Genomic DNA, 18,753 nt, shown 5'->3' on the forward strand with positions numbered 1-18,753 from the left:
TAGTCTATTAAAGTAGTCTATCAATGACTCAGTAAACAGACCCTGTCACCAGATCAATTATTTTAACAACAATCTTCCCGTAATATTATATGTGCATTTCGGGTATTTTCTTCATATTATTTACCTGTCTTTCGTGCATATACATCATGCAGTAAATGGCCTGATACTGCTGATGGGTTCTGCCATATTGATTGTAATGTAAGCAGCCCCAGCAGTCTTAAAGCTGTCACTCAAGACATTCTATAATGTTCCCCTTTGCTTCTTCCTCGAAAACCACATCAAAGATTATGTAGGGAAGTGAGAGGAGGCGTGAAAGAGCTGAGTCGGCACATACAGTAATTAGACACTCTCAGAAGAGGTGAGGGCTATGATATGCAAAGAGAGAGGGGGCTATGTTAGAAAATGTGGCTACTTCAGTCAATTCCCTGACTAGTTGAAGGAGCCATCAGAAGATGGGTACACTGCCGTTATAAAGGGATAGACATGCTCGGCAACAATACTCAGGTAGACCATGGCGTTTAAATGATGCTCCGTTGGTATTAAGGAACCAAAAGTGTGCCAAAAAAAATATCCACCACACTATTACACCACCACCACCAACCAATTGTTGATACAAAGCAGGACTGAAATTGAGACTCCTCAGAGCAGGCAACGTTTTTCCAATCCTCAATTGTCCAATTGAGCCTGTGCGAATTGTAGCCTAATGTTTCTGCTGCTGTAGCCCATTTGCTTCAAGGTTCAATGTGTTGTGCATTCACAGATGGTATTCTGCATACCTTGGCTGTAACGAGTGGTTGCCTTTCTATCATCCTGAACCATGAAATGGTGTGAACGAATCCGCGCAAGGGAAACAAATATTGCCTATGAGTGATTTTTTGGGGTTAATTAAGCAGCTGCCCCTACTTGATTTATTTCACCTAAGTGAGATAATGAATTGAGTGAGGTATAGAGGTAGGAGTGGCGCTACCTTAATACGTGAATACAAAGTGCAATAGTGATAATGTGGGTAATAAATTTACCCTTTTGGTATAAAGTGCACATGTGCTTAATCTATATATATATATAACTCAGTGTATGTATGTATGTATGTATGTTCCAGCATCACTTCCAAACGGCTAAAGATATTAACATGAAACTTGGCACACATGTTACTTATATGTCAGCAACAAACATAGGATAGGTGGTTTAACCCTTACCCAACCCAATTTGCCATGGTCAGGGTTTTTCTTTAAAGTCCCATTCAACTCTATGGGAAATACATGTTCCAGCATCACGTCCAAACGGCTAAAGATATTGACATGAAACTTGGCACACATGTTACTTATATGTCAGCAACAAACATAGGATAGGTGGTTTAACCCTTACCCACCCCCATTTGCCATGGTCGGGGTTTTCCTTTAAAGTCCCATTCAACTCTATGGGAAATACATGTTACTTCATAACTTCCAAACGGCTGTAGATATTTCGATAACACTTGGTCACATGTTACTTATATGTCCACTTAAACTATAGGATAGTTAATTTATCCCTTAACTACCCCCATTTGTGAGGGTCAGGGTTTTTGTTTAAAGTCCCATGCAAATCAATGGGAAATGTATGTTCCCACATAACTTCTGTATGCCTGGAGATATTTCAATAATACCTGGTACACATATTACTTATATGCCAAATAAAAATATATATGAGTTAAATTAACCCTTACCTACACCCTTATATAAAAGATGGGTATATTTATATTACTATGATTTTCCTCCCCAAAAGGTTAAGATAGGAAGACCGGGCAACGCCGGGTATTCAGCTAGTATATGAAAAAAATAAAAAAAGTATAAAAATAAAAATAATGATCATAAAAATGAAAATTGAATAAATAAAAAAAATAAAAAAAATGAATAAATAACACGACGAGGAAATTGAGACTCCCTTTGAGGAAAAAGAGAACTTGTTCTCTTTTTTTCTCGTCGAGTTTCACGACAGTTTTCTCGATGAAAAACATACACACGGCCGTTTTCCTCTGCAAAAAAGCTCTCCCACCAAGTTTCTTGATGGATTCTGTAGAGGAAAACGGTCGTGTGTACGAGGCCTTACTCTTGTGCTGGGGACAACTCCAAATTTTGCATTCAACTGTGTCTCACTGTCAATGAATGAATGCGTAACTTGTATAGCGCTACAAACGCAAACTAAATCACCTCAAGGCGCTTTTGCAGCCAGTGTCCGTCTGTGTCATCAGAAGAGATGGGTCTTAAGCTTCTTCCTGAAGGCCAGATGGTTTTCTTCCAAGCGGATGTCCACGGATAAATCGTTCCATAACTGGGTCCTTGGACTGCGAATCTTCGTTCACCTTTTCATTTGTAGCGGGTCTTGGGAATGTGGAGGAGGTTGTGGTTAGTTGACCGGAGGGGGCGACTTTGGGTGTAGTGCTTTATTTTTTCACAGAGGTATTGCAGGGCTTTTCCTTGTGTACATTTGTGAGTGAGGCAAGGGGTCTAAAATGTAACTCGATCCTTCACGGCTAGCCAATGGAGGGTCCTCAGGGACGGGGTGATTGATTCCCAGGGTTTCTTTCCAGTTACCAATAATCACAGTGTAGAGGGGTAACTCTCCCAAGTGGAGGCACCGACAGCAATAAAAACTTGACAGACGGTCCCCTACTCAAACTAGAGCTACCTTTTTAAGTTGGTGTTCTCTTTTAGGAATAAGCCAGATAATGGCGCCTTCACTGCCCTGCAACTAGTACAAGACCCAGGAGATACGAAATGACAGCTTACGCCTGAGGCATATAACACAGGAGTTTTGCTCCCTGACAAAGACAGGGTTTAATTTTATAACAGTTTGTGTCTGAGCAGGAGAAGAAGAGTTGAGTTTGCAGAAGCTTCTATAATGCCTGTTTGTGTTTTATGCAATTCTCCTGCGCTGAAGAGCTCACATCAGGCGGTGTCAACTTGCCTTTGTTATAAAGTAACACGCTGACCTCACCCAGACAGCTAAATGCTTCGCATCAAGCCCTTGCCTTCTCAGGAGAGCTTCCTAACTCTCGCTAGGTCAAAACAATCAGTCACCTCATTCTTACCATTTAAAATTCTGCAGTTTTGTATACGAGGAAACAGAGCGGCCCCAGATGATCACAATGGTGCATCAAGTGACATGAGACAGCATTTCCGTCCCTTTGTTGGGCTACAGCCCTACACATAGCCTACCGAGCTTCAAACGGAGTCAGCAAATTATTTTTTTCAACTTGACTGTGCAGGTCTGAAAGTTTGCTGTGTAGCAATTAAAAGGTTATGCCTAATAAAAAAAAAGGAAAATTCATGATTCCAATTAAAGAAAAAGAAAAATTGGCATTAAAATGCACATTATCATATGTTTTGATATTTTTTTTGTTGCTTGCAGTCTCTTTGCCCTTAGGATGCCTTAATAGCAGATACATACAGTATTTACTCAGCGTAAAAGCTGAAGCGTAATCTGCTTTGACTGCTGAGAATCTTATGCTTAACTTAACTTCCACTTATTTAAACCATAACAAACCTTGCCCCCCCCCAAAATAAATACACATAGACCATTTAAAGTTGGAAGTAGGGCAAGGCCACAGCTTTATTGAACATATCGGTATAACAACTTTCAAAATCCAATAACCATGCCAGTCACGGTTACATTGTGAGCATATCCTAACAAACCGTCTAGTCTAAGAAGCCTGTCTCCACCACCAAAAACACAACGGGCAGGTGGGTTGGCAACTCTTGTGACGTCAAACTCTTCGGAAGTAGTGAGACGTGCCTCTGCATAGCTTTTTCTAGAGTTCTGGCTCCACTCCATCACCTTGTGCTATTGTAGGCAATTCCAGCAGAGCCACTCCGACTTCCTGATTAGGTTGACACCCCACTGGGTTGCCAAGCTTTCAGCAGTCAAGGCTCCCTTTCCTTAGTGTGGGGATGGTCAAGGGGCATTCAATATGTTGCCTTCCCTGGTTCCCTTCTGTAGTGTTTAACCCTGAAAAAGCCACTGATATTTGGGTTCCACTTTTCATGTTATTAGTGACCCTCTAGGCAGGACCACACCTTTTGGTACACCAAGGCTGAAAGAATAGTTGCTTATTTGAGCAACACCCCCAGCAGAGTAGAACACCATTACTCTGCTGGGGGTGGCAAAATAGTATAAAAAAACAGATACACCAATAACCCAGTTGACAAATGAGATACTAACAGAATAATGGGTATCCATCAACCTGGTTCAAAGTTTAGAACTCTGACGCTGACATAAGGGGTTACCCTAGCTTTGGGAAATACACGAAGGGGCTATAAACAGTCCCTACTAATACTCTACTCAAACCTGCTGTTTGCCCGCGTTAGGGCCCAAAGTCTAGGTTGGAGTGCTCTAAACAGTGTTTTGTAATTCCAACAAGAAAGGGGGCAAAGTACAAATCCCTGGGGATCTCGGAAAAGGGGTAATATTGCATTTTTTAAACAGGAATGTAACTAAAATTGTGGATAAAGGCCTCTCACCACTCTGGAGTATATCTCAACAATTCCTCACCCTCCTGGGGAAACTGCAAGGCAGCCGCTGGATACAAGGGGCGTGTGGTTTCTTATGGTCTTTGGGGGTGTTGGCAGAAGTCTTGAACATAGCAACAGTGACACCAGATGTAACAATAGAGGTCCCAAATCTAGATGGCTTCTCTCCTAGCACGCTGAGCCTTGCAGTCCCACAGCAAATTGCCTTTGTACGCCACAGCATCAGCAGGACCTTACGCAGGCCAGGAAACAGGGACACATTCTCTCACAAATCATGGGACACGAGCCTCCTCCCGCAGCCTCATGGGTCCCTCCACTCTAGGGCACATTTCCCACATTGTGCACACACAGCAGTCCCTCTAGCCACAGCAGTTCACACTCCCTGCAGCAACACAAGGGGACTAGTATCTCTCTGCAGCACCAGATTATTTGGATAGCACAACTCCTTCCTTTGACTATTTTCATCTGAGACTTCCCCCTGTAAACCAGGCTTTTCCCCTTAAACATGCAATTCTCCTAGGTCTCTTAGTCCCACACAGTCCTTTCTGATCAGGGCTGCCTGTTTGGGGCTAAACTCCCCACAAATCCCTGCAGTTCCAAGCATTCATGGGCAAGCCTCCTCCAGCCCCTCCTGCTAACAGTCATAGCCCTTTTGTTGTCAGGCTGTGGGTGGGGCTTGTACTCTGGTGGCCATTTTCAGTGCTTCCTCCCTCTCCCTTGACCCAGCCGCTCCGTACACTCTCAGTCAAGGAGAGAGAATGACGACAACCTCAGCAGCATGGAGGATTGTTAGTGCCTAGGGTCAGGACGCAGATGATTGTACAACTTAGAGAAGACTTACATGAGTCTAGTGTGCTGGCGTCATTGGACACGGCTAAATATTTTGACTAAGTTAACAACAGATGTTTTAAAGGTTAACTTGGACCCTCTATTTCAAGTGATTAGACCTAAACTTAACGTTTGGGCTAAACTCCCTTTGTCGTTGGCAGGCAGAATCAATCTGATAAAGATGATTCTTCTCTCCAAATGCTTATATGTAACCTCTCATGTACAGATGGTGTGCCTAAGTCATTTTTCAAAACTCTAGATACAATGTTCACTTCTTTTAAATGGACGAACAATAGATGAAAACTAAAACTTTCTGTTCTGCAGCTGCCCAAGGCTGAAGCTGGTATGGCACTCCCTAATTTGCATTAGTACTGCCTAGCAGGGCAATTGCTCCATTTGATTTATTGGTTGGTGCCCGTCACTCAAATAGTGGAGTCGCATCTGGCTGCTGTGCTGCACCTAAAACACTTGCTAATGGCTTTGGAGGCTCCCCTGAATGTATTGGGAAGGGTTTGATTACCGATATTGACTTTGGCCCAAACAGTTTGGAAGAAGGTTAAACATCTGGATGGGTTTGATGATATTAATCAAGATCTGCCTCTGTGGCATAACCCCATGTTCTCTCATATGTTAAAGTTCACAGATCACTCTTTCTGGAAAGATAGGGGTCTTGTCAAATTATATTGCGTTTATGCTGGAAACGTGCTGGCCTCCTTTACTGAACTACAAAGAAAGCATGCACTCCCTCGGACAGCATTTTATAGGTATCTCCAGCTTCGCCATGTTTTAAAATCCAATTTGGTGTTACTGGTACTATGTTTTCAGATTACCCATTGATAGGTCTATTGTGGTCCTAAGGGTTTGATCTCTATTGTCTTCTCTCATCTTTTAGTTACCTTAATCAATAGAACTCCCTTGGCCGTTTGTGCTAAGTGGCAAACACTTATACCTGAACTGCCAGATGAAGATTGGGGGGAGGCATGCTCCTCTCATTTAACTGTCTCATCGGCTATTAATAACAAACGTTTTCGAACTTATTCAATTATATATACAGTTGTGCTCATAAGTTTACCCTGGCAGAATTTATGATTTCTCATATTCTCCCATTTTTCAGAGAATATGAATAATAAAACAAAAACTTTTCTTTCACTAATGGTTACTGTTTGGCTGAAGCTTTTTATTATTAATCAACTGTGTTTACTCTTAACTCATAATGAGAGCAGAAACTACCCAAATGACCCTGATCAAAAGTTAACATACCCTGTGATTTTGGCCTGATAACATACACACAAGTTGACACAAGGGGGTGTGAGGGGGGCGTACTTGGACATTCCAACATGACAATGATCCAAAACACAAGGTCAAGTCGACCTGTCATTGGCTACAGAAGGAGTGGCCATCTCAGTCTCCTGACCTCAATATCATTGACACTCTGGGGAGATCTCAAACATGCAGTTCATGCAAGACCGCCCAAGAATTAACAGTAACTGGACAGGGCCATCTTTTCCATTGGGCACGCTGGGCAGTTGCCCGGGGGCCCCGCTTGCCTGGGGGGCCCCAACGGCTGCCCAGCAACCCCAGTAAAAAATTGTGGAGAGTGACGGGTTAGAACTGCCCATGCCCATTTTGCGGAAATCACAGAGAAGGGTTGCTGATGTAAGGGGGGAGTGAATCCAAAAATGTAAGGGGGCACTGATATAAAGGTTCCCCCTCCTATATTAGTGACCCCCCTTACCTTAGTGTATTTACTCTACGGAAGGTGGTCTCTGGTCACCCCTTTACATCAGAGTCTGCAGGATTCCCCCTTACAATGCAAGGGGGAACTCAGTCTGCGGACCCTGATGTAAGTGGGAAAGAGAAAGCAGTGGACTAAGATATAAGGTGGTCTCTGGTCACCAGAGCCCCCCTCCACATCAGAGTTCCCCCCTTAGATCATGATCTGCAGCGTTTCCCTTTACATAAGAGTTCCCTTTCACTGTAAGGGGGAATCCTGCAGAATCTGATGTAAGAGGAAACTCTGTGCTGGCTGGGTTATAGTAACCTGGCCTTCATGTCAATGAAGGCATTTTTTTTTGTTTTACTTTTGTTTAACTTAAACACATTGCTAAAAGCACTAGCTATTTGTTTATAGTTTAAATACTGACATTTGCATTGTTCGGCACTGAAAACTGTAATTTTAGGTAATTTTTTTGCAGTGGCAGTAAAAAATGTGGTTCTGCCAGTAAATTTTATGATTTTTGTCAGTAAATTCTCGTGCGTGATTGTGTAGACAAGGCCCCAGTGCACTGTATTGCCCGGGGGCCTATAATGCTCTTAAGATGACACTGTAACTGGAGGCTTTTTTCCAAGAGGAATGGACAGCTTTACCATCTGAGAAGATAAAGAGCCTCATCCACAAATACCACAAAATACTTCAAGCTGTCATTGATGTTAAAGGGGGCGATACACAGTATTAAGAACTGGGGTATGCAAACTCTTGATCAGGGTAATTTGGGTAGTTTCTGCTGTCATTATGATTTAAAAACACACTTTATTGATAATAAATGGCTTCAGCCAAACAAGAACCATGAGTGAAGGAAAAGTTTTTGTGTTATCATTCATACTCTCTGAAAAAGGTCCAAGAAATCATAAATTCTGCCAGGGTATATAAACTTATGAGCACAACTGTATGTTGTATCAGTCATATTTAACCCAGTAAGACTGTGTGCTATGTATTGTATACCAACGTCCGGGTGCACTAGATACACCTACAATATCAAAGTGCAGATTTTATTCATGTAATATGATTGTACCCTGTTATAGTTGGCTATTGGAAAAGAGTGATTGCCATATGTTCCCAAATCCTTTCTATTTCAGTGCCATGTACTCCACAGATATGTTTGCTGAGTATATTAGAGGAACAATGGCCAAAATATGCTAGAGTATTGCTGAGGGAAACACTGTTTATGTACCGTAAGGTTATTGTGCTTAAATGGAATCAATCTGCTCCTCCATCTACCCATCGATGGATTCAGATGGTGAACCAGAACACAGAGGTTGACCTAACAAATATAAAAAGGTGTGGGAATCTTGGTGTCCGTGTACTCTCACCACTACTACTATATGAAGTGTTCATACAGTATTATATACTTAACCTATATGTTAAGGTGTGACTGTACCTGTATACTTTATATAGAATTACTATGTACTTGGGTACTGAGTATTTTGCCACTATCTCTTTCCATGAGTACTCTGGACTTTATATATGTATATGTTCTGTATTTGTGTACTGAATTTTGTATGTAGTATGCTCATGTTGAGCATATTGATTATTGTACCAAACTGTCTTGTCTTTTTTTTTTGCATCTTTGTCAATAAAAATTGTTAAAAGGTAGTTTCTCAAAGCGCATTACAAAGAAAACAAAAACACAAGAAATACACAGGATAAAAAAAAGGACAATTACATGAAAGCTTGTCCAAAGAAAAATGTTTTATAGATTTGATTTGAAGGAGTTTAGAGAATACTGTCTGATGTTCTTTGGAAGTGAATTGCAGAGTTTTGGGGCATAGCAACAGAATGTTCTGTCTCCATTTGAGTGTAGGTGAATAGGGGGGATAAGAATTTGAGGAGCGGAGATTATGAGGAGGGGGGGGGGGAGTGAGTTAATTTTATATCAAATCAGACAGATAGTTGAGTGGCAAGCTATGAAGAGCCAGCAAGGAGATCTTAAAGTCTATACGAAACGGGTAACCAGTACAATGACTCCTGGATAGGGGTAATATAATCACTTGTACAAGACCTAGTTAGGATCCTGGGTGTAGAATTTTGTACATACAGTATTGTAGTGGAATATTAGTGGCTTTAGGTACACCAGCGAGTAGACCATTGCAGTAGTTGAGAGAACACAAATATATGGATCAGCTTTGTGGACCATTTACATTTTTATATGATGCTGGATGTCCTTCAGACCATTTTGACTTTTTACTGACTATCCTGATTTTCGTGCATGTTCGGGGTTAGTGACAGAATAAGCACTAAAGCCTAATACTGCTATCCAGCTGGTATTTTCAGAAGGAAGTATATAGTATATTTCGTCTGAATGCATTTTCGTCCAAATTTCAAGGATTTTTGCATTTGTTTTTTTTTTTTTAAATATAATTCTTCAATATTTTTCAGTTATAACAAAACATATAAACAATATAATACAATAGCAAGAAAAGGAATCAGCCTATATTAAAGTAGAGAACAAATCTAGCCATCAGAAGAAAAAAATAAAAAATATATATACTGTATTTATCAGCGTATACCGCACACTTTTTTCCCCTGAAAATAGGGGGAAAATCATGGGTGTGCGCTATACGCCGATAGCATACCTCGGAGGGAAAGGAGTGGGACGAGCGCCGGAAATCAGAGCCGTCATCTCACTTGGCTGTCACGTCACACACGCACAGTCCCGCCTCCGCCACCAGCATTGGACCAGTGTTCTGTCTGTCACAGGAGATGGTCCAATGCCGATGGCGGAGGCGGGACTGTGCGTGTGTGACGTGACATCCGAGTGGAGATGACTGCTCAGTGATTTCCAGCGGGCGATCGTTCCCCTCCGAGGTATGCCATAGGTATGTGCGACAGTCTCGGCCAGCGCTGCCCACGTTTAGGGGTTTCCTCCCCTTCACCACAGACTGCTAAACATTATGTATAGAAACCCCAAGCTGCACTACAGTCCCACTCAGCGCTGCCTGCGCCTGAGAGTTCCAGCTCCCTCCCTTCCACCATCAAGTGCTGACAGCTAGAAGCCCTAAGGTACTGTGTATCTCCTTGAACATAGGACCTGCTCTCTGAGTTGCTTGCTGTACATTTACTATTTGGACTAAAAAATATTTTTTTCCCAGAAAATTCCCTCTTAAAATTGGGGTGCGCGTTATACACCGGCGCGCGTTATACGCCGATAAATACAGTATATGCTAACGGCATTTCAAATTAAATTTATAAAATTAGACATTTAAATCCATAAAATATGCCTACTAATACATATTACTATTGATTATTAACCTGGAATACATTCCTTCCATATCGCTACTCTTCCTTATTTAAACCTTCCCTTTTCTACTTTAAAAAAAAAAAAAAAAAGACCTCACCCCAGACCCCTTCCCCTGGGGGCCACTGGAGAGGAAAAAAGAAAATCAAAACAAAAAAATAGAAGTAAAAAAAAAAAAAACATCATACAAAAAGAAAGGAAAGAAAAAAGAGAAGGAGCACTATCCTAAGAGCATTTCTCAGCCTCAGACCCCCTCACCCTCCCTCCTGGCCACCCCTTCCCTCCATACCCACATAAATCTTAATAGTTGGTAACTAAACAGAAAGGCAATCAACATACTGAGGTGTACAAGTAAAAGTCATCCATGGCCGCCAGGTTTCCCTACATTCCTCCTCTCTATCATAAAAAAAAGCTGTCATGTTTTCCATTGTCGTAATTTCATCTATTCTAGAAAACCACTGTTTCACTGGAGGCATAGTAGTAGTTTTCCACTGGTCTGGAATACATGCCTGGGCAGCATTCAGCATGTGTGCTACCAATGACTTTTTATATTTATGGAGGGGTATCACATTTTAATGCAGGAGATATCCCAGAGGGTCCATACCAAGGTCAACTGATGTCAATTGTTTAATCCAGTTTCCCACTTCCTTCCAAAATGGTATAATTAAAGGGTATAATTTAACAAAAAATAACGAATGTGCAGAATCCAAAATATCCGACATAAAAAAAAGCTTTATTTCCGTTCCATTGCCACAACAGTTCGATATAGGTGGAAGATTTGACAATAACAATCTATGTCTATCAAACCTGCAGTTGAATGTGCCTAACCTAACTCTATTAGTCCGAGATTATTCAACATAGAGAGAAAAGATTCAACATTATAGAGACATGAAGATTCGACAAAGTAGCTAAAAACATACGATCGCCACGAGTGGACATTTATGGTCAAATGTTCCGCCCATAGACTATAGAAGAATTCTAATGTTGGTTGACTAGTAATAATAATTAATAGATATAATTATTACTAGTCATACAGCATTATAATTCTACTATAGCTTGTGGGCAGAGTATTCGACCGGAAATGTACGTTGTACAGCTTAGCTTCTTCGTCGAATCTTCTTAGAACTTTCCACAGACACCATAAGCCTTCAATTGACAGATTCGACCTTAATTAATTGGGATTTTCGGACGAATGCATTTTTTAACAAAACAAAATAAATAAAAACAAATTTAGGGAGTAACTAAATAAATTGTATTTTTTGGCAAAAACTAAATTCCGAAACGAAATATTTCAATGTGCACATGTCTAGTAAGCAGCGGTAGTAACTATGTATCTCTAATAGATTTTCAGCAAGTTTATATTTTTTCTGTAGTATCTATAAACATATATATTGCTGCTTATGGCTAAATCTACTCCTCTGTTCCCTGGAACTACCTTCTGGTCTCTAAACATCCAGTGGGGTACAAACCAATGTTCTGTATAAAGCCAATTTTTTTGATATTATGTAATTGAGCTCTAGCTCATTTACTAGATGTTTATTGTGCTTAGTATGCATCGTATGGATTTTTACAAATTTTATTTTTTATGTTTTCAGAAAAAATGACATCAGCAACATCACCAATCATTCTTAAATGGGACCCTAAAAATTTGGAAATCCGAACTCTCACTGTGGAGGGGCTTCTGGAACCCCTGGTGACCCAGGTAAGACAAGGAAAAGTCAATGTTTGGTTGACTGACAATGTTTGGTTAAAGCCCAAGTCAGGCAATGTTTTTGTTTGTTTTTTTGGATTGAGGAAACATTAGAACCTCTGTCAAGTTTTAAATGCTGTCTTTGATGACAATTAGGATGTCGGTCTCACTTTCCATTCTGCCTGACATCCCTCAACTGGATACCAGTAAAAATAAGTTTGCCAAAGGGGGAATAAAAGAGCAGCAAAATATAAGTACTAGTGATCCTTATGATGCTTACTTCCTGGTGTGTCTGACATTCATGAGAAAATATTTTTTTCCACACAAGGATCTAAAAATCATTAAAAAATATGGCAGAAGATTGGCTTCCACATTGTGACTTTTGTGACTTGATAAATGGATTTCTTTGGATAATTCTGTTATTGTTGGAGGATGTATTGATCAGATATCAGGGCAGAAATTGGGTTTTCCAGCCGACAGACTCTTATCTCTGAAGCCCAGCTTAAGTAGTAATCGTTCTCTATGTTCCCAGTGCACTATATCAAACGCTTTAGGTATGTCAGATCATAACAGCAAGACCCGTAATTTTGATATTTGTGAGTGTAAATGATATTGATCACCTGTCTGGTAGTGATGGGATTTTCACTCCTGAGTATAAAGCTGTGCTGATCTTGATGGATGAGGTGGAAAATTAAGTCAGTAAGTTTGTAGTCAATATGTAGAACTGAGATAGGTCTTAACCACTGGAGCAGAAATTCCGTTTTCTTACCAGGCTGATCGGTTTAGTCCCCATCATTGTTAGAAGTTTGGTTATTAGGAAAGTCTTGCATTAAATTTTCCATGCCTTTTAACTAAGTTGGGTTGTCAGGAAATCTTAGATTAGAGTCTCTGTTCCTTCAAACTGTATTTTGTTATCAAGAAAGACTTGGATTCAAGTCTCTGTTCCTTCAGACTAAGTTTGGCTACCAGGAAAATCATGGATTAGAGTGTCTATTGCTTCAAACTATGTTTTGATTATTAGGTATGTAAGTCTAGGATTAGAGATTCTGTTACTTCAAAGTATGTTTAGTAGTAATCAAGAAAGACTTGGATTCAAATCTCTGTTCCTTCAGAATTGGATTAAAGTCTATGGGCCAGATTCACAAAAGGGATACCGTCGATACCGTCGTATCTCTGTTTCTATCTATGCGACTAATTCATAGAATCAGTTACGCATAGATATCCATAAGATCCGACAGGTGTAATTGTTTTACACTGTCGGATCTTAGGATGCAGTACCGCGGCCGCCGCTGGGGGGAGTTTGCGTCGTATTCCAGCGTCGGGTATGCAAATTAGGAGTTACGGCGATCCACGACGGATTTGCGCATTCGCTACGTCGCCGCTAGTCTAGCTTCCCGTCGCAAAGTTAGTCGTCGTTTTGGGTGCCCTAACTTTAGTCAGCAAACGTATTGCTGTCTAAAGTATGGCCGTCGTTCCCGCGTTGAAATTTAAAAATGAACGTCGTTTGCGTAAGCCGTCCGGGAATACGGAATTACGCTACGCACGTCGCCGTTCAAAAAAATGACGTCACGGCGCGCAAAGCACGATGGGAATTGCGCAACTGAGCATGCGCAGTAGGTCCGGCGCGGGAGCGCGCTTAATTTAAATGGCACATGCCCATTTGAATTGGCCCGCCTTGCGCCGGAGGCCGCCGGCGTAGTTTTCATCGCAAGTGCTCTGTGAATCAGGCACTTGCGATGAAAACTTGCGGCGGTGTAACGTATCTACGATACATTACGCCGCCGCTCACCTACGTGAATCTGGCCCTTTGTTCCTTCAGACTAAGTTTTGTTATCAGGAAAGTCATGGATTGGAGTTTCTGTTCCTGCAAATTTTGGTTATCAGAAAGTCTTGGATTAGAGCCTATGTTACGACAAACTATGTTTAGTTATCAAGAAAGTCTTGAATTAGAGTCTCTGGTCCTTTAAAATGTGTTTTTTAGGAACGTCATAAGAGTGTTTCTTCACTCTTTGTTTGGTTGTTTGTAAAGTCTTTGTTACAATCCAACTTTTTTCAATAAGGAATTTTTGCTCTTAAATGCTATTTATTTTTCAGCACAGTTGCAACCAACCACTGTCTATCTTCTACTGGTCTGACTTCAACCACGTGAATTCTGTCAGGTTGCTATCTGTTATTGAATTTAAAAATAAGAAGTGAGTTAAATAAATCCATCTGTTCCCTCAACTAAAAGACAGTTGAGGCGGTTAACCTCATTTTGGATAGAGCAAGGAAGGGTTATACCCCTGCCAGATTTTTTTTGCCATCTGTGTTATTGCTGAGATTTACCTTTCTTTATGTCCCATAGCCAAACAGGACATGAGGAAATCCCTGCAAATCAAGGGATTTACTTGAGGACCCCCTGGTCACCAGAACTGGTTTTCCCATGGGAGGATTTGTGTTTTCTTATAACTTCACCTTCAAAGATAATGGTAAACAGGACAAATAGAAAGGGTGAATCTCCTTAACGGGGACACAGACATCAATAAAAAATGAGTGTTCAAATCCCTCTGCACTTTATCCAAAACTAAAAAATAAATTGCCTTTAGTGTACTTTAATGCTCACCCAAGCTGACAAAAGCACCAGGACCATATCTGCCAGCTTACCTGCTGCAGTGGCGTCACTAGGGTTGGTGTCACCTGGTGCGGTAAAATATGGTGTCAAATATAACATTTTTCAAATAGTTTTTACCCTACTGTTTGCTCTCTGTTCTCCTTTCTTCCCCTTTTCTCTCTCTCCCTATCCATCTTTCTTGTTCGTTCTATCCCTTCTTCTTTCTCTCTATTTTTCTTTGTCCCCTCCCCCCACCTCTCTTTCTCCAGAACCGGAATTCACATCTCAGGAGCCTATAGGCCAGGGGCGTACCTAGAGCGTTTGGCACCCGGGGCGGATCCAATATCTGGCCCCCCACCCACGTTAAAATGTAAAAACACCCCACTGTGCCCCCTGCATACCTCTGCATCCTTCAATATCTTTTTGTTACTACTGTGTACCCCTCTCCACAACTGCACCTCTGGACCACTTTACATTGCACAGTACCCTGCATCACTGCACCCCTTTTACATTACACAGCCACCTGCACCTCTGGACCCCTGCATGTTACACAGGCCCCCTTCAGTGCAGACACCCCCTCAGTGCAGACACCCCCCCCTTTGTGCAACCCCCCCTCAGTGCAAATCCCCCTCTCAGTGCAAACCCCCTCGGTGCAACCCCCCAGTGCAAACCCCCCCCTTAGTACAACCCCCCCAGTGCAAACCCCCCTTAGTGAAAATCCCCTCAGTGCAAACACCCCCTTAGTACAACCCCCCCTCAGTGCAAATACCCCCCCCTTCAGTGAAATCCCCCCCAGGTGCAAACACCCCCCCTTCCCATTCAGTACCTCAGATCATCGCAGGCAGCGCCACGGCACATGGACAGAAGGTCCCCTCGGCCCCTCCCCCTCTGTACACACAAACAGAGAAGTGTGTGCCTGTGTGCCGACTGGCGAGCACCGCTAACAGCCCGTGGCTGTGAGAGGAGGGGATGGATGTCACCCCGCAACCCCCCCTCCTCTTGTACCGCGGCGCTTGGCGCTCCGATTCCGCGGCGCTCATCGCTGCAGTCGCGGGGGGGGGGTGCCCCCCCCACATGTCAGCTAAAAAAAAAATGTTTTTTTTTAAAATCGGGATGGTGTCACCCCTCTAGTGGGTGTCACCCGGTGCGGGCCGCACCCCCGCACCCCCTAGCAACGCCTCTGACCTACTGAACATACTAAATTTGCCAAGCAAAGCTTGAGTCCCCAAAAGGGAAATCTGCAAAGGACTGTTGGCTGCCCCTGACATCCTACTCAACTCAAATGATAACAATGGTCATAATACTGATCCTGATATTAATTGAATAATTTAAAATTTAAAACAAAATTGCATTTATCTGTAAAGTGTTCCTGTTACTAACACTCAGAGGAGGTAATTGTATTCTGTGCTGATGTAAGATAACTTACCTCTTGGTTCCTAATTTAATAAATGTTTAAAGTGTATCTTTGCATTAGTAATGACCAGAATTATATGAAGGAGAATATGAGAGGAAGATAATGTGCTTCTGATGATGAATTCTTTTATTTTGTTATGCTAAATGTAAGGCCTACTCTAATCCTACGTGCCCTCATACTGTTTTCATGTTAACCTGGCAACACTACAAGTCTTGTCACAAGGCACTTTGAAACATCATTGCGCCACCAAACTCTTCCAAATCCTAACCTTTTTAGATACATAATGGGTGGAACTCTCTTAGTACATGCCAGGATTTACAGAAATAATTCCAAACTGTCTTCATAATAAAAAATTATAAAGGTCAGCAATTGCTACCCACTTTATGTAAAACATATCTTCTATTTAAAAAAAAGTTTCTATGACAAACTGATAAAATCCATTTATTAACTGTATAACATTTGGAGAACAGATCAATACATTCTCTATGTCAGTGTTTCTCAACTCCAGTCCTCAAGATGACCCAAAAGGTAATGTTTTCAGGCTTTCCATTAGTTTGCACAAGGGATTTGATCAGTTTCAATGCCTTAGTAATTACCACAGATGTAACATCTGAGGGAAATCCTGAAAACATGACCTGTTGGGGCTCCTTATGGACTGGAGTTGAGAAACACTGCTGTATGTTTTAGCATAATTAGGAATAATAATGGAAGAGATAAATTATAGCTGACAAGGAACAACCATCTCTTAAGTTATATGACTAGAATTAAGTCAAATATGGTTGGTTATGATATTGCACTTTGCACAATGTTATTGCATGTCTCATGTCTCCCAACTTTCTGAGATAGGAAAGAAGGACACATAGCAACAGGTGTGTAGGCTAAGGACAGTCCCAAATTATGTGGACCAGGATAAATGTATACAAAAACATCCTTAATTAACATTTTTCTGCAACTACTTTTCCTTTAAACTGTCTTTCAAAACAACAATTTGATTACTTTGGAGAAGCCTTTCTCAACCCATGAAATTATTTTCAGGTCTCGGAGAACACATTCTAAAATCAATTTATTGGGGATCAAGGAGAAAAATGCCCCTTACATTGGTGGCCAGTGGGAAGAAGGCCCCTTGTGGTCATAATGTCACTCTTTGGGCTCATTTACACTTGCTTCAGCTTCAACACACATTAATGGCTAGTTTACATTTGCTTCAAAACAAGGCTAGGGACATGCTTTGTTAAAGCTCTCTGAACGCCAGTCAAAGCCTCTGTCACTAAATAAAATGGTAAGCTTACAGTCCTGTTGTCACGTACCTGGTGGAGATCAAGCTGGAGAGGGGGCTTTTCTTGCACCTCCTGTCTGACACCCCTGGTAGTGATGACAGGGAGTGATGGACACAGAGTGGCACAAGGGCCGATGTAATGAATGGCGCTGGCTGAGCCTTGGCAGCAACCAGGTGGCTGGAGAGCGCTGAGCAGACTCTGAGAACGGGAGCTCTGTAACGCTGGGTTTGCAGATGAAGAAGTAGCCGGGATGTAAGCCAGGAGGTCATCAACAGTCGGACAGAGCAGGTACCGAGATGAGTGGCAGAGGCAGAGACGGGACACAGGCAGGGTTCGGTACACAGTCGGGCAGCAAGGTGCAGGAACATCAGGCAGAAGCAGAGTCAGACACAAGCCGGTAGGCAGGCGGAGATCAAAGAGTAGGTTCAGGTGAAGCCGGGTCAAGACACTGGAAACTTGGATCAGAATGGGTAAACAGACACTATCTGAAAGACCTCTCAGCAATGTTCATGTGTCAGTGTTCAGTTTAAATAAGGTTACTTGGTGCCCATATGTGCGCGTGCGCACATGCGCCAATACAAGTCCTCCTTTGTGCACACACTGGTGTGCCCATGTTTGAGCGCAGGTGCACATCTGTTGGCCGGAGTTCTCTTACACCTGTTTACACCTTCACAAATTATACGCCATGTCGCTTTAGTTGTTCTTCAAAGCATCTTCAAAGCCCCCATAGAAGTCTATGGCCAAACTCGCTTGAAGCCCCATCGAAGCCTCACAAAGCCATACCAAAGCCTCACAAAGCCATACCAAAGCCTCATCGAAGACCCACCAAAGGCTCATCAAAGCCCCATCGAAGCTCCACCAAAGCTTCACCGAAGTCCCACTGAAGACTCACCGAAGCCTCATCAAAGCACCAAGCAAAAGAAAGGTGTAAACAGGACTGTAAACTAACCATTTTATTTAGTGACAGGAGCTTTTACTGGCATTCAGAGAGGTTTAACAAAGCGTGTCCAAAGCCATGTTTTGAAGCAAGTGTAAATTAGCCCTTAGAGACAGTTAAAATGATCATTGCTGTCAGACTCTGTCATATGATATTGGGCCTAGACCTATGCAGGCACCATCAAAGGGGACGTCAATTAGCCACAATTCAAGGAGCCCCTAATAATGTGGAGGACCCTAGGGTTCCATGGATCCGCAGTTGAGCATGGGTGCTTCCGAGGTTGGATAAAAGGTTTAGATCTGTATTCTATGTTTTTAAATAAATACTGTAGCACATTACTGTATCTTATGGAGGTCTACTTATCAGACCAAAAAGAACAATACGATTTTGACAAGTGACTGAGGGTTTGAAAAAAAAGACAATCCCTCCAGATCAGCTAAGAGCTATGTCGAATACATTTCAGAATTATCATTTGCCTGTACCATATGTGTTTATCA

The 18,753-nt window shown here is 42.0% G+C and overlaps 1 protein-coding gene across 3 annotated transcripts in view; it reads left to right on the plus strand.

Annotated features, from left to right (window-relative positions):
• The window catches only part of LOC120924528 (catenin alpha-2-like), a 612,642-nt gene that overhangs the window by 217,124 nt on the left and 376,765 nt on the right, over positions 1–18,753 (plus strand). For all 3 annotated transcript variants that reach the window (XM_040335489.1, XM_040335490.1, XM_040335491.1), the window contains exon 2: positions 11,944–12,050. In XM_040335489.1, the coding sequence (XP_040191423.1) occupies positions 11,949–12,050 (102 nt within the window). In that variant the 5' untranslated portion in view covers positions 11,944–11,948. The remainder of the gene's footprint in view (positions 1–11,943; positions 12,051–18,753) is intronic.

This window comes from Rana temporaria, chromosome 1 (genome assembly GCF_905171775.1).
Source record: "Rana temporaria chromosome 1, aRanTem1.1, whole genome shotgun sequence".
Taxonomy (NCBI): domain Eukaryota; kingdom Metazoa; phylum Chordata; class Amphibia; order Anura; family Ranidae; genus Rana; species Rana temporaria.